Raw genomic sequence first — 24,239 nt, 5'->3', positions numbered from 1 at the left:
AGTTTGTTTTGAACAATATATTTTTGAACAGGAAAATGTACACATTTACCACACTTATATGAGTATTTAAAACATAATCCATGAATTATATAATATACAGTACCAGTCAAGTTTGGACACATCTACTCATTCAAGGGTTTTTCTTTATTATTACAATTTTCTATATTGTAGAATAATAGTGACAACATCAAAACCATGAAATAACACATATAGAATCATGTAGTAACCAAAAACGTGTTATATTATATAGATTTTATATTTGAGATTCTTCAAAGTAGCCACCCTTTGCCTTGATGACAGCTTTGCACACTCTTGGTATTCTCTCAACCATCTTCATGAGGTAGTCACCTGGAATGTATTTCAATTAACAGGTATGCCTTGTTAAAAGTTAATTTGTGGAATTTCTTACCTTGCGTTTGAACCAATCAGTTGTGTTGTGACAAGGTAGGGGTGGTATACAGAAGACAGCCCTATTTGGTAAATGACCAAATCCATATTATGGTAAGAACAGCTAAAATAAGCAAAGAGAAACGACAGTCCGTCATTACTTTAAGACATGAAGGTCAGTCAATCCAGAAAATGTCAAGAACTTTGAAAGTTTCTTCAAGTGCAGTCGCAAAAACCATCAAGCACTATGATGAAACTGCCTCTCTTGAGGATTGCCACAGGCAAGGAAGACTGTGAGTTACCTCTGCTGCAGAGGATAAGTTAACTGCACCTCAGATTGCAACCCAAATAAATGCTTCACAGAGTTCAAGTAACAGACACATCTCAACATCAACTGTTCAGAGGAGACTGCATGAATCAGGCCTTCATGGGGCTATACATTTGGGTGAGGTTTTCTTCTCGCCTGACTAGCCTTGTTTCACTGCCAAAAATAAAATGAAACCATCTAGTGTTCAGCGAAATAACAACACAACGTCAAATACAGGTAGCCTAGTCAAATAATTATATCCAATCACATTAACCGTTACTCTCTCGCGGGAATTCCACTAACGGTCCGTATGTAGCCAAACGTAGCAGTGAAAATGGTTAACTTTGTTAAAGCAAGGACCCTGAACTCTCGTGTATTTTCTGCACTCTGCAATGATATGGGCAGCGACCATTTAACTCTTTTACAACATAAGTGCATTGGTTATCAAGGAGCAAAGTATTGACACGTGTTTTTGAATTGAGAGACTCTCCGCAACTATATTCAATGTGCGGGACAAAATTGAGGCTATGATTAAGAAGTTGGAGCTCTTCTTTGTCTGCATTAACTTCTTTGGGTTAGGGGGCAGTATTTTCACGTCCGGATGAAAAGCGTGCCCAGAGTAAACTGCCTGCTACTCAGGCCCAGATGCTAGGATATGCATATTATTAGTAGATCTGGATAGAAAACACTCTGAAGTTTCTAAAACTGTTTGAATGATGTCTGTGAGTATAACAACTCATATGGCAGGCAAAAACCTGAGAAAATATCCAACCAGGAAGTGGGAAATCTGAGGTTTGTAGTTTTTCAACTCTTTGCTTATCCAGGATACAGTGGACATGGGGTCATATTGCACTTCCTAACGCTTCCACTAGATGTCAACAGTCTTTAGAACCTTGTTTGATGCTTCTACTGTGAAGTGAGGGCGAATGAGAGGAGATTAAGGTCTCTCCCAGAGTTCCACAAGCTGACCATGCGCGTTCACGTGATAGTTATCTTGCGTTCCATTGCATTTCTACAGACAAAGGAATTCTCCGGTTGGAACATTATTGAAGATTTATGTTAAAAACATTTCTACGGACTGTACGGAACTTACTCCTAGTGATCGGGCCTCGTGAATTTGGAATACTGGGCTAAACGCGCTAACAAAAAGAAGCTATTTGGACATAAATGATTAACTTTATCGAAAAAAATCTAACATTTATTGTGGAACTGGGATTCCTGGGAGTGCATTCTGATGAAGATCATCAAAGGTTAGTGATTCATTTAATCTATATTTCTGCTTTTTGTGACTCCTCTCTTTGGCTGGAAAAATGGCTGTGTTTTTCTGTGACCTAACATAATCGTTTGGTTTGCTTTCGTCGTAAAGCCTTTTTGAAATCAGACACTGTGGCTGGATTTACAACAAGTGTATCTTTAAAATGGTGTAAATACATGTATGTTTGAGGAATTTTAATTATGGGATTTATGTTGTTTTGAATTTGGCGCCCTGCAGTTTCACTGGCTGTTGACGAGGTGGGACTCTACCGTCCCACGTACCCTAGAGAGGTCAACAAGGACAACACACAGGTCTTTTCATCATTGTATGTTTTTTGTGTGTAAATGAACTCAAGCTTACGGACAATGTGATATAGCGAAGCACCTGAGTGAGTTGGGTGCACAATTACACAGGTAACAACTGGATTCGTTGTCCCTTTCATGCCCTGCCTCCAGTCCACTTACCGAAATCTGAACAAGAGAGCCTCATTTAAATTGCAACAAGCGGTTCTGTGAAAATGTAATTTAATCAGAAGCCACTGCCAGATTTCTGGATTGGGCTGCGTTCAGAGTATCCTGCCTTGGCAAATCTCGCTGTTAAGACCCTTTGCAACCACGTACCTATGTGAGAGTGGATTCTCGGCCCTCACTAGCATGAAAACTAAATACAGACACAGACTGTGTGGAAAATTATTTAAGACTGTGACTCTCTCCAATACAACCCAACATTTCAGAGTTATTTGCATACTTTCAAGCATACCCTTCTCATTAACCTGTGGTGAGTTATTCACTATTTTCGATGAACAAATAAGGTTTTATTTGTAAGATGGTTAAATTTGTCACTTCCCACTAGCCGGGTTGTGACAACTCACACTCTTTCTTATGTTTAATAAATGTATCATATAGTGTATGTGTGGCAGGCTTACAAATGATGGCAAAAAACAACATTTAATTATCTTGTTGAATTAAACACTGACATTTTTCTTACATATCCTTTTCTCAATAGGGGGTGCTGTTTTCACTTTGTAAAAAATTAGTTCCCAAATTAAACTGCCTCGTACTCAATTCTTGCTCGTACAATATGCATATTATTATTACTATTGGATAGAAAACACTCTCTAGTTTCTAAAACCGTTTGAATTATATCTGTGAGTAGAACAGAACTCGAGTTGGAGCAATCTTCCTGTCAGCAAGTGAGAAATCTGAAATCAGGCAATCTGTTCCAGGGTCGGTTTATTAATTTGCATGCATTCTATTGGTCGACATGCACTGCATACGCCTTCCCCTGGATGTCAGCAAGCAATGAGAATTGGAATGGAGTTGCTAGGCAGATCTGAGGCTATATAAATGTGCTTGGAACCGGGGGTCCAGCCTTTTCAACATTCGCCATGACGCAAGACAGACCTCAGGATTGCGTTCTGAAAAGCTCTCGTTATAGGAGTTAGATATATCCGGCTCTGATTTTATTCGATATAGGTGTTAAAGACATCATAATGTTGTTATTTTAAACCGAGTTATATCAGTTTATATCAGTATATTGCGATTTTCGGATATTTCTTTGTGCTGCGTTCTAGTGAGTTGGGCACGTCTGGGCCACATGGCTAATGTTTACTGCTAATTCCAAAGTTGAAGGCGACAATCTACAACCGAGCAACGATTCTTTTGGACAAAGGACAATTTGCCCAAGATTCTGATGAAAGCTCATCAAAAAGTAAGAACTATTTATGATGTTAATTCGTTGTTCTGTTGAAAAATGTAAAACTCATATTCCGCCATTAATTTCGGTGCGGTCTCGCTTTAACGCACGCTGTATGTCGTAGTAACGTTAATTTTAAAAATCTAACACAGCGGTTGCATTAAGAACTAATGTATCTTTCATTTGCTGTCCAACCTGTATTTTTTAGTCAAGTTTATGATTAGTTACTGATTAGATTAGGTGCCTCTCCCAAGATTTCTCCCGACATATTGTTGGCAGCTTGGCTACTATTCTCATTGTATAACCACGATTTGTGCCGCTAAATATGCACATTTTCGAACAAACTCTATATGTATTGTGTAATATGATGTTATAGGACTGTCATCTGAAGAAGTTTGAGAAGGTTAGTGAAAAAATTTATATCTTTTGCTGGTTTATTCGTTATCGCTATTGTTGGCTTGAATCAATGCTGTTGTGTGGTTGGCTATTGTAGTAAGCTAATATAATGCTATATTGTGTTTTCGCTGTAAAACACTTAAAAAATCTGAAATATTGGCTGGATTCACAAGATATTTGTCTTTCATTTGCTGTACGCTGTGTATTTTTCATAAATGTTTTATGATGAGTATTTAGGTAATTCACGTTGGTCTCTGTAGTTATTCTAGTTGCTTTGGTGAGAGTTGTGATGGTGGCTGCAATGTAAAACTATGATTTATACCTGAAATATGCACATTTTTCTAACAAAACATATGCTATACAATAAATATGTTATCAGACTGTCATCTGATGAAGTTGTTTCTTGGTTAGTGACTATATCTTTATTTGGTCGAAATTGTGATAGCTACCTATGCAGGAAAAAAATGGTGGGAAAAAAAAGTTGTGTCTTTTGCTATCATGGTTAGCTAATAGAAATACATATTGTGTCTTCCCTGTAAAACATTTTAAAAATCAGAAATGATGGCTGGATTCACAAGATGTGTATCTTTCATCTGGTGTCTTGGACTTGTGATTTAATTATATTTAGATGCTAGTATTTACTTGTGACGCTATGCTAGGCTATGCTAGTCAGCTTTTTTACTGATGGGGGTGCTCCCGGATCCGGGATTGTGATGAAGTAGAAGATATCTACCAATCGGTGAACTTCTTTGAGAGGCATTGAAGAACCTCTCTGGTCTTTGTGGTAACTCTGTGCTTGATATTCAGTACTCGACTGAGGGACCTTACAGATACAGTATTTGTATGTGTGGAGTACAGAGATGGGTAGTCATTAAAAAAATCCTACTAAACAATATTATTTAACACAGAATGAGTCCATGCAACTTTTTATGTGATTTATTAGGCACATTTTTAGTCCTGAACTTATTTAGGCTTGCCATAACAAAGGGGTTGAATATTTATTGACACAAAACATTTCAGCTTTTCATTTTTTATTAATGTAAACATTGTTCTACAAACAAAATTCCACTTTGACATTATGGGATATTGTGTGTAGATCAGTGACACTAAATCTGAATTGAATCAATTTTAAATTCAGCCTGTAACACAACAAAATGTGGAAAAAGTAATGGGATTTGAATACTTTCTGAAGGCACTGTAGATGTACATTTCACAATAATTATACATTTATTGATTTTTTATGTATTGTTTTTCTCTTTATTGATCCCGTCCGCCACCCAATATTTCGTCCACACAATATTTTATGACCCTAAACCTGTCCACCCCGTGGATATAACCCGTGCATCCCTTGTGTGTGTGTGTGTGTGTGTGTGTGTGTGTGTGTGTGTGTGTGTCTTTGAGTGACTAACATTGCAGTATCCAGGCAGGCAGGCCTCTCTCTTTCTCCACTCAAGCTGCTCTCCACTCAGCACTGGTAGTAGTCTGCCATTGTTCCTCTCCCTCACTATCCAGACAGGAAGGAAAGATCTGGCCCAGATTAACAGCTCTGGACTAACACTGAGTCTCACTGAGAAGCCAGATAGCAGACCATCGGCCTAGGCTACATCTGCATTCCAAATGGCAGAGCCCTGGTCATAAATAATCAAATCAAATGTTATTTGTCACATACACATGGTTAGCAGATGTTAATGCAAGTGTAGTGAAATGCTTGTTCTTCTAGTTCCAACAGTGCAGTAATATCTAACAAGTAATCTAACAAATTCACAACAACTACCTAATACACACTAATGTAAAGGGTTGGAATTAGAATATATATACATATAAATATATGGATGAGATTTGGCCGTGCGGCAAAGGCAAGATGCAGTAGATGGTATGAAATACAGTATATACATATGAGATGAGTAATGTACGATATGTAAACATTACTAAAGTGGAATTATTTAAAGTGACTTGTGATACCTTTATTAAATCCATTTGTTAAAGTGGCCAGTGATTTGGGTCTGTATGTTGGCAGCAGCCTCTCTATGTTAGTGATGGCTGCTTAACAGTCTGATGGCCTTGAGATAGAGCTGTTTTTCAGTCTCTTGGTCCCAGCTTTGATGCACCTGTACTGACCTCGCCTTCTGGATGATAACGGGGTGAACAGGCAGTGGCTCGGGTGGTTGTTGTCCTTGATGATCTTTTTGGCCTTCCTGTGACATCGGGTGCTGTAGGTGTCCTGGAGGGCAGGTAGTTTGCCCCTGGTGATGCGTTGTGCAGACTGCACTACCCTCTGGAGAGCCTTGCGGTTGAGGGCGGTGCAGTAGCCGTACCAGGCGGCGATACAGCCCGACAGGATGCTCTCGATTGTGCATCTGTTAAAGTTTGTGAGGGTTTTAGGTGACAAGCCACATTTCTCCAGCCTCCTGAGGTTGAAGAGGCGCTGTTGCACCTTCTTCACTACGCTGTCTGTGTGGGTGGACCATTTCAGTTTGTCTGTGATGTGTACACTGTGGAACTTCACTTTCCACCTTCTCCACTACTGTCCCGTTGATGTGGATAGGGGGGTGCGCCCTCTGCTGTTTCCTGAAGTCCACGATCATCTCCTTTGTTTTGTTGACATTGAGTGAGAGGTTGTTTTCCTGACAGCACACTTCCAAGTGCCCTCACCTCCTCCCTGTAGGCTGTCTCGTCGTTGTTGGTAATTAGGCCCACTACTGTTGTGTCGTCTGCAAACTTGATGACTGAGTAGGAGGCGTGCATGGCCATGCAGTCATGGGTGAACAGGGAGTACAGGAGGGGGCTGAGCATGCACCCTTGTGGGGCCCCAGTGTTGAGGATCAGCAAAGTAGAGATGTTGTTTCCTACCTTCACCACCTGGGGGCGGCCCGTCAGAAAGTCTAGGACCCAATTGCACAGGGCGGGGTTGAGACCCAGTGCCTTAAGCTTAATGATGAGCTTGGAGGGTACTATGGTGTTGAATGCTGAGCTGTAGTCAATGAACAGCATTCTTACATAGGTATTCCTCTTGTCCAGATGGGATAGGGCAGTGTGATGGCGATTGCATTGTATGTGGACCTGTTGGGGTGGTATGCAAAACTGAAGTGGGTCTAGGCAGGTAAGGTGGAGGTGATATGATCCTTGACTAGTCTCTCCAAGTACTTCATGATGACAGAAGTGAGTGCTACGGGGTAATAGTCATTTTGTTCAGTTATCTTTGTTTTCTTTGATACAGGAACAATGGTAGCCATCTTGAAGCATGTGGGGACGGCAGACTGGGATAGGTGGTCTGCGCATGCTCTGAGGATGCAGCTAGGGATGCCGTCTGGGCCGGCAGCCTTGCGAGGGTTAACACGTTTAAATGTCTTACTCACATCGGCCATGGAGAAGGAGAGGGGGTGCCCGCAGTCCTTGGTCGCGTCAGTGGCAATGTATTATCCTCAAAGCGGGCAAAGAAGGTGTTTAGCTTGTCTGGAAGCAAGACGTCGGTGTCCGTGACATGGCTGGTTTTTTTTTGAGTCCGTAATTGCCTGTAGACTCTGCCACGCAAGTCTCATGTCTGGGCCGTTGAATTGCGACTCCATTTTGTCCCTATACCAACTTTTCGCTTGTTTGATTGCCTTGTGGAGGGAATAACTACACTGTTTGTATTCGGCCATATTCCCCGACCTCTTTCCATGGTTGAATAAGGTGGTTTGTGCTTTCAGTTTTGTGCGAATGCCGCCGTCTATCCACGGTTTCTTGTTGGGGTAGGTTTTAATAGTCACACTGGGTACAACATCTCCAATGCACTTCCTAATAAACTCACTCACAGAGTCAGCGTATAAATCAATGTTATTGGCTTTCCGGAACATTTTCCAGTCCACGTGATCAAAACAATTTTGAAGTGTAGATTCCGATTGGTCAAACCAGCGTTGAATGGTTCTAGTCACGGGTACATCCTGTTTGAGTTTCTGCCTATAGGACAGTACGAGCAAGATGGAGTTGTGTTCAGATTTGCCGAAGGGAGGGTGGGGGAGGGCCTTGTATGCATTGCGGAAGTTAGAGTAGCAGTGGTCCAGTGTTTTGCTCGAGTGGGTACAACAGTCAATGTGCTGGTATAATTTAGGTAGCGTTGTTCTCAAATTAGCTTTGTTAAAATCCCCAGCTACAATAAATGCAGCCTCAGGATATATAGGTCCGTGGGGCGACGCACAATTGGCATAGCGTCGTCCGGGTTAGGGAGGGTTTGGCCGGTAGGGATATCCTTGTCTCAGTATGTAAAATGTAATAAAATGTATGCACTCTACTGTAAGTCGCTCTGGATAAGAGCGTCTGCTAAATGACTAAAATGTAAATGTAAATATGGTTTCCAGTTTACATAGAGTCCAGTGAAGTTCTTTCAGGGCTGTCGAGGTATCTGCTTGGGGGGATATACTATAATCGAAGAGAATTCTCTTGGGAGATAATGCGGTTGGCATTTGATTGTAAGAAATTCTAGGTCAAGTGAACAAAAGGACTTGTGTTCCTGTATGTTGTTATTGTTACACCATGAGTGGGTTAATCATGAGGCATACACCCCCGCCCTTCTTCTTACCAGAAAGATGTTTGTTTCTCGTGCCATGACTCATGAAGAAGCCCATTGGCTGTACCGACTCTGACAACATATCCAGAATAAGCCACGTTTCCGTGAAACAGAGAATGTTACAATCTCTGATGTCTCTCTGGAAGGCAACTCGTGCCCTAATTTCATCTACCTTGTTGTCTAGGGACTGGATATTGGCAACTAATATGCTCGGAAGCGGTGGATGGTGTGCTCGCCTTCTAAGTCTGTCCAGGAGGCCGCTCTGTCTGCCTCTCCTGCGGCGACAACGTTGTTTTGGGTCGCCCTCTGGGATTAGATCCTACGTCCAGGGTGGAGGTCCGAACAAAGGATCCGCTTCGGGACAGTCGTATTCCTGGCTGTAATGTTGGTGAATTGGCGTCGCTCTTATATCCAATAGTTCTTTCCGGCTGTATGTAATAACACTTAAGATTTTCTGAGCTAACAATGTAAGAAATAATACATGGAAAACAAATTACTGCATAGTTTCCTAAGGACTTGAAGCGAGGCGACCATCTCTGTCGGCGCCATCTTGCTATCTCGCTATCTCTAATAGGTTACCATTTGTGACTGATCACCTCGATTAGGTCTTATGTAGCACAATTTGAAATGATGTCTTTTACATTGCATAAAAGTAGAGACTCAGAGGTAGAAAATTGTATATCGTACACTGCAGTTGAGGAACAATGGGAAAGTAATTCTGCTTAGAAAGTTGATAGACTTGGAACCCCACTTTTGAGAAAATGGCCTTGAATGTTTTGGTACACCTACTGGAGAGCCCTTTGTCTACATCCATTTAGCATAGTTCACACCCTCTTAAGCCTAAGTCCCACCCATCTCTTTAAGGATTCACATGTGAGGCCATGTGGTAAACACACGCTATATCAAATAAAATCTATGTTTATTTGTCACATGCACAGGATACAGAAGATGTAAATGGGACAGTGATAGAGCTTGCATACTTGCATAGTACCAATATCAAAAACAGAAAGTGTCCAGATAAAAATATTTGATAAATATTTTATTGTTATTAGATGACGCTTACCCGACACACTTTTCTAAATTGATGGGTCATGTGAAGGAAATGCTATAACCACCCCTCACCCACATCTAGCTAAGTGGATGGGTCACTATTGTCTAGACATGTACACATGTTCATGAAATACAATCGATGTCCGTAATCATCCCCAGACACACCTGTGTTTTGTTTAGACATGTAGCTAGCTAGGTAGCTAGCTAGCTAAACAATGAACCGGCATAACCCCAACTCATACTACTACAAATACAAACATTGTCATAGCTGTAGTATGAATCTGCAGGTAGCTAAAGCTGTTAACTATCTAACTTTAGGCTATAACTAGCAATGCAAATGAATTGCTGATTCGAATAATATTACTACACGGATGTCTACAAGCTAATGTTTGCTAGCTAACTAACAGTATGCTTTAACTTGCAATAAAAATTACTGTCTTACAAAATTAGAAACTTATATCTGGAAAATGTAGCTAGACTCTTACCTGTATACATGGACGAACGCTTCATGGCAGACTGGAACCATTTAACCTCTCTTGGGTAGGGGGCAGTATTTTCACGTCGGGATGAAAAGCGTGCCTAAAGTAAACTGCCTGTTACTTAGGCCCAGAAGCTAGGATATGCATATAATTGTTAGATTTGGATAGAAAACACTCTAAAGTTTCTAAAACTGTTAAAATGATGTCTGTGAGTATACCAGAACTGATATGGCAGGCGAAACCCCGAGGACAAACCATCCCCCCCAAAAATCAATTCAGCCTACCACTGTTTTCAATGGCTGTCACTTTTATTTTAAGTTGAAATCCTCCCAGATTGCAGTTCCTAGGGCTTCCACTAGATGTCAACAGTCTTTAGAAAGAGTTTCATGCTGGTTTTTGGAAAAATGAGCCAGAAATTTTAGTTTTTCTAGGTGGCTCCCATTTTGGCTGTAGTGTTTCCAAGTGTTTGGAAGAGAGCGCGTTCTTTGGTATTTTTCTCCGGTAAAGACAATAACGATTCTCCGTCTTAAATTGTATTGTTTATTTACGTATTAGGGTACCTAAGGTTTGATTTATAAACATTTACATTTAACATTTTACATTTAAGTCATTTAGCAGACGCTCTTATCCAGAGCGACTTACAAATTAACGTTGTTTGACTTGTTTGGAAAAGTTTATTAGTAACTTTTGGGATTCATTTTGTATGCATTTTGATGGAGGGAAACTGGGTGGATTATTGACTGAAGCACGCCAGCTAAACTGAGTTTTTATGGATATAAAGAAGAACATTATCAAATAAAAGGACCATTTGTGATGTATCTGGGACCTTTTGGAGTGCCAACAGAAGAAGATCATCAAAGGTAAGGCATTTATTATATCGCTATTTCTGACTTTCGAGGCGCACCTGCCTGGTTGAAACATTTTTTTCATGCTTTTGTATGCAGGGCGCTGTCCTCAGATAATCGCATCGTGTGCTTTCGTCGTAAAGCCTTTTAAAAATCTGACACAGCGTCTGGATTAACAAAAAATTAAGCTTTATTTTGATGTATTACACTTGTGATTTTATGAAAGTTAAATATTTATAATTCTGTAGTTTGAATTTTGTGCTCTGCAATTTCACCGGACGCTACCGTCCCACCTGCCCATAAGAAGTTAACTCCGTTTTGTTTGTAGCTACATCTTGTTTGGCCAGCTTTGTGTCAAGTCACTCCGGTTCACAATGAGCATAGCAGGTGTGCAGAAAGTAACCCATCACTTTTTCCTACTGATCTGACGATAGCGCCTGCTAAATTCAGGTCATCAATGTTGAAGAGAAAAGTAGCAAAACCTTTGTAGTTCTCTATGGTTAATGTTATATCTTTCAAACTGAACAGCTCACGTTATAGACATGCTACATGGAAGACCAATCCAAACTCATCTCCCGTCATGTCCAGCCCATACATTATCTCGGCCAATCATGGCTAGTGGGAAGGTTCCTGACTTTTTCCATGGCTAAACCAACTAGGCTTGTAATTTAACAGTTTTATAAATATTGATGGATGGAATACAAGTTTGTAATTAAGGCACATGAAAGTTCACATGTTCCAGGCATTTCTGCCCCCAAAAATGCATTTTGATAGAAAAATACATGTTTATGTTCAAATGCTTCTCCTATGAAGTAGTGGCGTGCAAAATACACCTAGTTTCCTGAAAAGAGTCACCTTTGGGACACATACACACGCTGTCTCTTGCAAGCCTGCAGACCCTAGGCCTACATCACACTGCAGTGCACCATCAAGGATCCGATCTGTTCTGTTTGGCTCAGTAGTATGGGGAATTGCGTGGCAAGGCTATGTATAGAGGAGTGTTTTGTGTTGGTGTCATGTAACGTGTGACTATGCCTTAAAGCACAGCGTTGTGTGACAATGTGCTGTGCTGTAGCCAGATCACTACCCACTACTGCCATGTTCTCCACTTCGCAGGGAGATGGAACCGTGGGGAATACCTGAAAACAAGCTTTGGGTTTTAGTCACAGAAGGAGATGGGCTCATCCATCATATGGCTCTTTAAGATTCCTTTCAGTGCAGTGCTGCGTATTATGCATACATTCTGTACTATACGAGGGAAATGTATATGAGGAATGCTTTTGTGTCTAAAATGTAAACTGTCTGGCTCCAGCAAGCAAAACAAGTTAAATATGTTTGTGACTGTTAAAGGCCCTATGCAGTCAAAAGCGTGCTTTTCCTGTGTTTTATATTCACTGAGTATACCAAACATTAAGAACACCTCTTTCCATGACATAGACTGACTAGGTGAAAGCTATGATCCCTTATTGATGTCACTTGTTAAATCCACTTCAATCAGTGTAGATGACGGGGAGGAGACCAGTTAAAGAAGGATTTTTAAGCCTTGAGACAGTTGAGACATGGATTGTGTTTGTGTCCCATTCAGAGGGTGAATGGGTACGACAAAACATGTAAGTGCATTTGAACGGTGTAGTACTGTAAGTGCTGGTTTGTGTAAAGAACTGCAACGCTACTGGGTTTTTCCACGCTCAACAGTTTTCAGCGTATATCAAGAATGGTCCACCACCAAAAGGACAACTAGCCAACTTTGCAAAACTGTGGGAAGCATTGGAGTCAACATGAACCAGCATCAGGGAGGAGGGAGGAGGTGCAACTCAATAGGAAGGTGTTCCTAATGTTTGGTATACTCAGTCCATTTCCACACTGTGAGGTTGGAATAATAATCTGCCTGGAATTTCAGCCTGTTGTTGTGGGATGGAGTTTTTGGGCTACCTGGTAACATCACCAGGTGGTCAATTAATTAATTTACCAAGTAGAAAGAGTGTTCCAAACCACTCTGCCAATAACAGTAGTTTTCAGTTTTCCCCTCCCCACTCAGACCACTACCAGACAGTCCTAGCTAAATTCTTGCTTGAGAAATTGCTCTTTGCTAAGAAGCTAGGTACTTAATTGTTACCCAGAACTGATTTGATATTAACATAAAAACTGCTGCGTTGGACCTTTAAAATGTAATAGCACATTCACAACACAAGAAAGTGAACTTAAATCAGAATGATTTGGGTTTGAAGTTTTGATCGTTTTTCTTCTGGACTATCAGCCTGTCTATAAGCCGCCTGGTGGGATAGCTTCCTGGTAGAAATGGCTGCATCCATCTCCCACAGTCTGGCAGCCAGGTGCTCTCTCGCTCGCTCGCTCGCTCACTCTCTCTCTGTCAGGATATGTGTTTCTGCATCAGGCAGCACAGATGCAGTTTCAGGGAGAGGTCCTCCATCCCATCACTCCCCACTTTCTTATACTCCATACCACTTCTGAAATGCCTCCATTTGCATCCCACCAAGAACAAATGATTAAGCCCACGAGGAGTGTTGATTGCTCTTGTTCCCAGGAACTGTAGCGTGTCGAGCTTACTGATGTGCTGCTAAATGTACAGCTGCCCCCTAAGCACCATGTGGCTCTAACATACAGGGTTTGGGGAGTATTTGCTGGTGCAGGGTTATATTGTACACCCCCACGCAGAGTACACTACACCTCACACACACACACACAGTGATGAATCATATGGGGTTGGGGGTCACATCTAGAACAATATTACCTTTGAGTGGTTTTCCCCCCCTGAAAAATGACCCGCATTTGACCACACAATTCCTTTTGTCATATTCCTGAGTTCATTTATCAAAAGCTTCCAATGAAAAAATTAAATCTACTTCCTTTAACTTCTTATGGCTGGGGGGCAGTATTGAGTAGCTTGGATGAATAAGGTGCCCAGAGTAAACTGCCTGCTACTCAGGCCCAGAAGCTAAGATAGGCATATTATTAGGAGATTAGGATAGAAAACACTCTGAAGTTTCTAAAACTGTTTGAATGATGTCTGTGAGTATAACAGAACTCATATGGCAGGCAAAAACCTGAGGAAAAAATCCAACCAGGAAGTGGGAAATCTGATGTTTGTAGGTTTTCAAGTCTTTGCCTATCCAATATACAGTGTAAAATTTGGTCCGATTGCACTTCCTAAGGCTTCCACTAGATGTCAACAGTCTTTAGAACCTTGTTTCAGGCTTCTACTATGAAGGGGGAGCGAATAAGAGCTGTTTGACTAAGAGGTCTGGCAGAATGCCATGAGCTAAGTCAGGCGCGTGGCCGTGAGAGCGAGTTGCGTTCCTTTTCATTTCTAAAGACAAAGGAATTGTCCGGTTGGAACATTATTGAAGATTTATGATAAAAACATCCTAAAGATTGATTATATACATCGTTTGACATGTTTCTACGAACTGTAATATAACTTTTTTTACTTTTCGTCTGAACTAAGTGCTCGCGCGTTGTGCATTTGGATTACTGTACTAAACGTGTGAACAAAAAGGAGGTATTTGGACATAAATTATGGACTTTATCGAACACAACAAACATTTATTGTGGAACTGGGATTCCTGGGAGTGCATTCCGATGAAGATCATCAAAGGTAAGTGAATATTTATAATGCTATTTCTGACTTATGTTGACTCCACAACATGGCGGGTATCTGTATGGCTTGTTTTGATCTCTGAGCGCTGTACTCAGATTATTCCATGGTGTGCTTTCGCTGTAAACATTTTTTGAAATCTGACACGGCGGTTGCATTAAGGAGAAGTATATCTTTAATTCCATGCATAACACTTGTATTTTCATCAACATTTATAATGAGTATTTCTGTAAATTGATGTGGCTCTCTGCAAAATCACCGGATGTTTTGGAAGCAAAACATTACTGAGCATAACGCGCCAAAGTAAACTGAGATTTTTGGATATAAATATGAACGTAATCGAACAAAACATACATGTATTGTGTAACATGAAGTCATATGAGTGCCATCTGATGAAGATCATCATAGGTTAGTGATACATTTGATCAGAAATAGCATTAAAATTAATCACTTACCTTTGATGATCTTCATCTGGTGGCACTCCCAGGTCTCCATGTTAGACAATAAATGTTTGTTTTGTTCGATAATGTCCCTCTTTATGTCCAAAAACCTCAGTTTTGTTGGTGCGTTTAGTTCAGAAATCCAAAGGCACAATGCACACTCTCAACATCAAGACGAAAAGTTAAAAAAGTACAATAAAAGTTAGTAGAAACATGTCAAACGATGTTTAAAATCAATCCTCAGGTTTTTTTTGTCATAAATAATCAATAATATTTCAACCGGACAAAAGCTTCGTCAATAGAAAAGCAGAAACAAGAAATGCATGCGTGCTCCAGATCACGCGCAGGACTCGTGGCTGGAAATTTCCACTGGCCTCTCATTGAAGGTGCTGTATCTCCCTCATTTTTCAGAGTAAAAGCCTGAAACAATGCCTAAAGACTGGCCACATGTAGAGGAAGCCATAGATATCGTGAACTGGGTCCAAAGTCTTTGTATGGTGGATAGGCTTTCAATAGAAAAACAGCCTTTCAAAATAATAGTACTTCCTGGTTGGATTTTCCTCAGGTTTTCGCCTGCCATATCAGTTCTGTTATACTCACAGACATTATTTTAACAGTTTTGGAACCTTTTAGAGTGTTTTCTCTCCAAATCTACTAATTATATGCATATCCTATCTTCTGGGCCTGAGTAGCAGGCAGTTTAATTTGGGCACGCTTTTCATCCAAAATTCCGAATGCTGCCCCCTAGCCTAGTGAAGTTAAACAGTGATATTTTTTTCTGTCTTTTTTTGCTGATAGCCTTGTTGACTGAACCTGTGTGTATGTGTGTGTGTTTTGCAGGGAAGTGAGGAGGGAGACGTGGACAAGAACAAGTGCTGCACGCTGTGTAACATGTCCTTCACCTCAGCAGTGGTGGCACAGTCACATTACCAAGGCAAAATCCACGCCAAGAGATTAAAGCTGCTGCTGGGGGAGCAGCCTGCCATCACAGCCAAAGGTAGGCTTCTCTCTCTTTGTCTCTCTGTCTCTTTTCGCTCTCTTTCTGTCTGTGTCTTTAACTCACTCTCCTGTAGAGACATCTGCATGTTGTTTCCTTGTTGAAATGGAACTTGTCCTTTTGTCACCTCGACAAGCCTGCAGTCTGATGACATCAGACAATCCGAGGAGACTTGCGGTGACAGATGTGACAGAGATGTCTAACACAACTCTGTGTTAAGATCGATGTGCTTGTCCTCACACACAGAGGTTCTAGCTAGGACAACTAGACAAGCAGAAAGCCACAGGTAAACTTTGGGCTACTAGCTAGCACAGAGAGGAGATGTAGCTTAAAAACAATTGTTTTAATGTTTTAACCTTTATTTAACTAGGCAAGTCAGTTTTAAGAACAAATTCTTATTTAAAATGACGGCCTACCGGGAAACAGTGGGTTAAATGCCTTGTTCAGGGGCAGAACAGCAGATTTTTACCTTGTCAGCTCAGGGATTTGATCCTGGAACCATTAGGTTACTGACCCAACACTCTAACCACTAGGCTACCTGCCGCCCCCTTGTGTGTATGGACTGGTGGAGAAACTCAATGTATCGTCTTATTGTCTTCTCTGTGGGTGTTTTGTTTAGATGTAATCGTCTGCCGCAGTACCTCTGGGTTGAGGAAAGTCTGGACGATACTTTAAACTACAGCTGCTGCTTACAAATTGGCAGTTGAAAGAATAATGGCCATGGGGTAAAGCTGGCCATGGGGTAAATTAGGATTAGAAAAAATAACCAAACTTGTATTTAATCAGATCATTCCCTAATGCAATGCCTGAGATCTGGATATGCAGAGGGGATGCAGGAGGTGAATAAATCACCAGCTGTGTTTGTTTATTTGGGGGTTCTATCTCTGGAGAATTTGCATCTGATTGTAAGTCTTTTCATGTGCTGATTTTTTTTGACTCATCTGTTATTTCAGATATCCTTGAACAAAATGTTTACTTTAGCTTGGTGGAAAGCCCTCTGTGCCTATTGTTTGACTCTGCAATAGTTCACAATTGTGCAATTAGCTAGTGGAGAGGCATGAAAATACAGTGCCAAAACAATACATTTGGTCAGTTTGTGTCTCATATAAAAAAGGCAGAGGGATGCTTACCCTAGCTGAAACCAAGGCCAGACACTGCTGCAATACTCATTATAGTAGTCCTGGCCTCAGTCTCTGTGTGTAAATGTACAGTATCTCTGTCAGTTCTACAGTTGAAGTCGGAAGTTTACATACACTCAGGTTGGAGTCATTTAAACTCGTTTTTCAACCACACCACACATTTCTTGTCAACAAACTATAGTTTTGGCAAGTCGGTTAGGACATCTACTTTGTGCATAACACAAGTAATTTTTCCAACAATTGCTTACAGACAGATTATTTCACTTATAATTCATTGTATCACAATTCCAGTGGGTCAGAAGTGTACATACACTAAGTTGACTGTGCTTTAACCACAGCTTGGAAAATGTCAGAAAATGATGTCATGGCTTTAGAAGCTTCTAAAATGCTAATTGACATCATTTGAGTCAATTGGAGGTGCACCTGTGGATGTATTTCAAGGCCTACCTTCAAACTCAGTGCCTCTTTGCTTGACATCATGGGAAAATCTAAAGAAATCAGCCAAGACCCCAGAAAAAAACATTGTAGGACTCCACAAGTCTGGATCATCCTTGGGAGCAATTTCCAAACGCCTGAAGGTACCACGTTCATCTGTACAAACAATCGTACGCAAGTATAAACACCATGGGACCACGCAGCCGTCATACCGCTCAGGAAGGAGACGCATTCTGTCTCCTAGAGATGAATGTACTTTGGTGCGAAAAGTGCAAATCAATCAAAGAACAACAGCAAAGGACCTTGTGAAGATGCTGGAGGAAACGGGTACAAAAGTATCTATATCCACAGTTAAATGAGTCCTATATCGACATAACCTGAAAGGCCGCTCAGCAAGGAAGAAGACACTGCTCCAAACCCACCATAAAAAAGCCAGACTACGGTTTGCAACAGCACATGGAGACAAAGATCATGCTTTTTGGAGAGATGTCCTCTGGTCTGATGAAACAAAAATAGAACTGTTTGGCCATAATGACCATAGTTATGTTTGGGGGGAAAAGGGGGAGGCTAGCAAGCCAAAGAACACCATCACAACTGTGAAGCACGGGAGTGGCAGCATCATGTTGTGGGGGTGCTTTGCTGCAGGAGGGACTGGTGCACTTCACAAAATAGATGGCATCATGAGAAAGGAAAATTGTGGATATATTGTAGCAACATCTCAGGACATCAGTCACGAAGTTAAAGCTTGGTCGCAAATGGGTCTTTCAAATGGACAATGACCCCAAGCATTCTTCCAAAGTTGTGGCAAAATGACTTAAGGACAACAAAGTCAAGGTATTGGAGTGGCCATCACAAAGCCCTGACCTCCATCCTATAGAAATATTGTGGGCAGAACTGAAAAAGCATGTGCGAGCAAGGAGGCCTACAAACCTGACTGTTAGACCAGCTCTGTCAGGAGGAATGGGCCAAAATTCACCCAACTTATTGTGGGAAGCTTGTGGTAGGCTACCCGAAACGTTTGATCCAAGTTCAACAATTTAAAGGTAATGCTACCAAATACTAATTGAGTGTATGTAAACTTCTGACCCACTGGGAATGTGATGATAGAAATACAAGCTGAAATAAATCATTCTCTATACTATTATTCTGACATTTAACATTCTTAAAATAAAGTGGGGATCCTAACTGACCTAAGACAGGGAATTTTCACTAGGATTAAATGTCAATAATTGTGAAAAACTGAGTTTAAATGTATTGGGCTTAGATGATTGTGGACTACAGAAAAAGGAGGACCAAGTACGCCCCCATTCTCATCGACGGGGCTGGAGTGGAGCAGGTTGAGAGCTTCAAGTTCCTCGGTGTCCCCACACCAACAAACTAGAATGGTCCAAACACACCAAGACAGTTGTGAAGAGGGCACGACAAAGCCTATTTCCCGTCAGGAAACTAAAAATATTTGGCATGAGTTCTGAGATCCTCAAAAGGTTCTACAGCTGCAGCATCGAGAGCATCCTGACTGGTTGCATCACTGCTTGGTATTGCAATTGCTCGGCCTCCGACCGCAAGGCACTACAGAGGGTAGTGCATCACTGGGGCTAAGCTGCCTGCCATCCAGGACCTCTACACCAGGCGGTGTCAGAGGAAGGCCCAAAAAATTGTCAAAGACCCCAGCCACCCCAGTCATAGACTGTTCTCTCTACTACCGCATGGCAAGTTGTACCGGAGTGCCAAGTCTAGGACAAAAAGGCTTCTCAAGAGTTTTTACCCCCAAGCCATAAGACTCCTGAACAGGTAATCAAATGGCTACCCGGACTATTTGCATTGTGTGCCCCCCCCCAACCCCTCTTTTACGCTGCTGCTACTCTCTGTTTATCATATGTGCACAGTCACTTTAACTACACATTCATGTACATATGTACATACTACTTCAATAGGCCCGACCAACCAGTGCTCCTGCACATTGGCTAACCGGGCTATCTGCATTGTGTCCCACCACCCACCACCCGCCAACCCCTCTTTACGCTACTGCTACTCTCTGTTCATCATATATGCATAGTCACTTTAACCATATCTACATGTATACATACTACCTCAATCAGCCTGACTAACCGGTGTCTGTATGTAGCCTCGCTACTTTTATAGCCTTGCTACTGTTTTTCACTGTCTTTTTACTGTTGGTTTTATTTCTTTACTTACCTATTGTTCACTTAATACCTTTTTTGCACTATTGGTTAGAGCCTGATAAGTAAGCATTTCACTGTTGTATTTGGCGCACGTGACAAATAAACGTTGATTTGATTTGTTGGTAAAACATATCTAGGCCCAGTCAGTCCCACACACCTTTAACAAACATATCTAGTCCCAGTCAGTCCCACACCCTGGAACCTCAGGGTCTGTTTTCCCTTCAGCGCTTTGTGTTTCAGGAACACTCTCCTCCTCTTCTTCTCTTATCCTCCATTCATCCCCTTTCTCCCAGTGAGTCCAGTGACCATGGACAAGGGCTGTGTCCCAAATTACATCCTATTACCTACTCTTGGGTGAGGATCATAAGCGCCAGATCAGCACGGCACAGGGCTGACAAATAGCCAGACCCCCCCCATCTCCTTCTCCCACCAGAGTTTTATGACTTAACAACCGGATCGTAAATACCTGGCAGAAACCCTCCCTTCTGCTCTGTAGTATTGAGTTTAAAATCCTTTGTGTGTAGAGAGAGACTCTGGCCTGAATACTTTAACATCTAAAGATTGTTCATTGAAATAATATTTCTAACATAAATAATGTGGGAAATGGTCGGGAGGGACTTACAGAACAATCATGTCACATCAGTTATTGTTCTGTGATATCATGAAAGACATTATAACGGAAACATTGTAACTTTAAAAGCTTTCAGAATATGTCAGAGTTACATCTAAATGTTTTAAACTTACATGATTAAATGTAAAACTATTTGTGAGAAGATGAAATGTGAATTTAGCCTTCTAAATTAGATAATTGTTTTCATGTAATGTTTTACCCAGTCAGTTACCACACCCACTTGTCCACAGACATTATGCCAAAAGGAAGGAACGCCCCTTTTGCCAGAGTGCTTATAAAAGGACTCCTAACAAATTGACATTAGACCTGTACATTGCTGGGTTGCTACTGGCATGTAAAATGGTTTAAAACTACTAGACCAGAAAGCGTAGAGCTGTGGCTACACGTGTAAAATGGTTAGACTCTACCAGACCAGAAAAAGGTAAGACCCTGCAGACCTCCTGCAGCTCTGCATGTAACGTAGCCTAGGAAAATAAACCAAAGACGAGAAAATAATAACATTCCTCTATCAAACGACCATTGGTATGTCTAATGTATTCATTCTAACAAACACTTCCAGAACAAAGGAAACCTACTACAACTACAAAGGACATGGTGACCTCTGGTGGACAACCAGACTTACACAACCAGAGACTTTCTGTCGAACTATTCGTCATAGACTGATCGGGCGACTTCAACAGAGAGAGAGAAGACAAGCGCAAATATGTACTTTGCATTTCTAAATCCGAATGAGCGGTTGTTAGGGTGCTAAATATCCACATTTACGATAAGCGTATTATTCAACTATGTACGATAGTTGAATTCCTTTGTCTTTCATTCTCCCGCTATTTCTTTCCCCACCCCTTTCATTGTGTAACCAGCCGTCATATCGGGTTAGTCCACTAAGGACTTTTCATTGCATTATGTAATAATCAATGTATAATCTGTGTGTGTGTTTATGTATTTCTGTGTGATTATTTCATTAGTTAGTAAATAAATAATTAAGTCAATTTGTGTAAGCTGATTCATCATGGAGACTAGGGTTCGTGCAGATTTATAGGATATTACGACATTCAGAATGAGACTGAAATAGGAGCAAGTGATTGATGGATGATGAATAGTATGTTGAGATATTCTGATATTCTTGAGTTAATTCGGAAAACGGTAACACATTAAATACAATTTTCCCGTGGTGCCCCAGATTACTATTTAATTAATTGATATATGATTAATAGATCATTTAATGTTAATTTCTTGATTTCATAAGCCGCCTCCAATGTTGTTTTAGAGAATTTGGAAATACTGTACATCCAACTGGTCTCAACTGCAGACCAAGTGTAACCACGCCAGCCCAGGGCCTCCACATGCAGCCTCTTCACCTGCAAGTTGGTCTGAGACCAGCCACCCGGACAGCTGTTGAAATTGTGGCTTTGCACAACTGAATAATTTCTGCAAAAACTGTAAGAAACCATCTCAGGGAAGCTCATCTGCGTGCTCATCGTCCTCACCAGGGTCTTGACCTGTGTCATGAAGTGGCCCTTTCTGGGTGTAGATCGTGGCTTCCCCCTCTCTCACTCTCTCCTACACCCAGGTTCTGTTATCTGTGGTCGTAAATTCCTGGCGGAGACTCTCTCCCCCTTTTCAGGCAGAGAGAGAGACCACAGAGTGAACAAAGGATTTAATGTGGCCGAACTCCTAAGTCCCCAAAATGGGAAAATGAAACTTTATGTCCACTTTTGGGAAGGGTCCATGGACACTTAAGGGACAGTTATGTTGAGTGTGTTTCATTTGGTGACCTCACAAAGGACAGGAAACACACATAACTATATCTCTGAATGTGTACATTTCTCAGTTATGGTGTTTGCATCTAATTATTTTATCAAATGAATGAGTAAAGTTGAAACTATTTGTGAAATGATGTAATGTGATGTTAACCTTTAATTTTGAGAAAATTGTATTCCCTGTAAAGTTTAACTAGTCAGCAGCCACGCCCCCATGAGCACAGACATGATCTGGCGTCATGGAACCGCCCTCTTCTACTGTTACGAATAAAAGCCCCTCCTAAGAAAATCCCCTTCAGACTAAGCAAGCCCACAGTGTGAGCTGTGACTGCGAATAGTTAAGACCACGCATACCTCGGTGTAAGCTGAGGTGGCACAGGTTTGAGTACCAAGACTAGAAAACCATACCACGTGGTGAGTTGGCTACACGGATGGAAATGTTTGAGACTTTGAAACTCTGAGACTATTGATCCCTACAGAATAAGAGCAAATCTTAGATACTAATTACTCGTCTGCAGCTAGAAATTATGTAAACCTGGGATGCAAATACCAACAACCGCCGAAACATCTATTCTAAGAAGAATGGACGCCTGACATATCCATTACAACAGACACTATCAGGAGCCGCTAATAGACCTACAACCGCTCTCTGATGAACTGACTCTCCAGCAGACGGACCGACGATTCCAACAGAGAAGACAACAACGACATATGGGCGTAAATATATTGATTGCAATTATTCCCGAATGAGCGAGCGTTCATGTGCAAAGGATTAGCATTTAAATTAATATAACTATCCACTGTGTAGTGAAGCCATTTTGTCTTTCCCGCTCTTTCTCAGTCCACACACCCTTCCCTTTGTCCACCAAGCCGTCATATCGGTTTAGCCCCCTAGGGGAACTTCCCTATCATTGTTAGTAACCAATATCTACTGTTTGTTTGTTATGCATTTCTGTGATTCTTTAGTTAGTTCATAAATAAATGATTACGCCAATTGGTGTACGGATGATTCATGGTTTAGGCTGGGTTTGTGCAGATAACCAAGAATTATACGACGTTTGAAATGAGACTGACGTGAGGTAAAGAATAATTCATTAATAGAAGACTAATTGATCAGATATTAAAATATCTGAAGAGTTATATTTGGAAAATTGTAACTTTGTAATCTGAAGATTTTCGGTGGTGCCCCGACTTCCTAGTTAATTAAATTTAAATGATTAGTTTAATCACGTGATAATAATTACAGAGGATTGATTGGATAAAATAACAGTCTTCACCTTAAATGATACTAAAGACACGACACCTGACTGAAGTTCAGAAAATGTGGGATAATGCTCACCTTCGATGGCCACTGGCATGCTGGACAATTATTATTGTTATTATTATTTTATATATATACAGTTGAAGACGGAAGTTTACATACACCTTAGCCATATACATTTAAACTCAGTTTTTCACAATTCCTGACATTTAATCCTAGTAAAAATACCATGTCTTAGCTCAGTTAGGATCACCACTTTATTTTAAGAATGTGAAATGTCAGAATAATAGCAGAGAATTAATTATTTCAGCTTTTATTTCTTTCATCACATTTCCAGTGGGTCAAAAATGTACATACACTCAATTTGTAGTGACGAGATCCTGAGTCCCATTGTTGGTTTGTCGTGCCATTCCTCCGCCGTTATCACCTCATGTTTCAACATGATAATGCACAGCGCCATGCTGCAAGGATCTGCACACAATTCCAGGAAGCTGAAAATGTCCCAGTTCTTCCGTGGCCTGCATACTCACCAGACATGACACCCATTGAGCATGTTTGGGTTACAACAGGGCGTTCCAGTTCCCACCAACATCCAGCAACTTCGCACTGTCATTGAAGAGGAGTGAGACAACATTACACAAGTCACAATCGAAAGTCTGATCAACTCTATGCGAAGGAGATGTGTCGCGCTGCATGGGGCAAATGGTGGTCACACCAGATACTGACTGGTTTTCAGATCCACACCCCTACCTTTTTTTAAGGTATCTATGACCAACAAAGGCATATCTGTATTCCCAGTCATGTGAAATCTATAGGT

The 24,239-nt window shown here is 41.1% G+C and overlaps 1 protein-coding gene across 1 annotated transcript in view; it reads left to right on the top strand.

The window, feature by feature from the left end:
- Positions 1-24,239, top strand: part of LOC120062914 (zinc finger matrin-type protein 4-like) — a 168,228-nt gene that overhangs the window by 89,663 nt on the left and 54,326 nt on the right. Inside the window, exon 3 of the mRNA XM_039012974.1 lies at positions 15,857-16,013. Within this exon, the coding sequence (XP_038868902.1) occupies positions 15,857-16,013 (157 nt within the window). The remainder of the gene's footprint in view (positions 1-15,856; positions 16,014-24,239) is intronic.

This window comes from Salvelinus namaycush, chromosome 18, assembly GCF_016432855.1.
Source record: "Salvelinus namaycush isolate Seneca chromosome 18, SaNama_1.0, whole genome shotgun sequence".
NCBI lineage: Eukaryota > Metazoa > Chordata > Actinopteri > Salmoniformes > Salmonidae > Salvelinus > Salvelinus namaycush.
The sequence above is the reverse complement of the archived record's forward strand: the minus strand, read 5'-3'. Positions and strand labels throughout refer to the sequence as shown.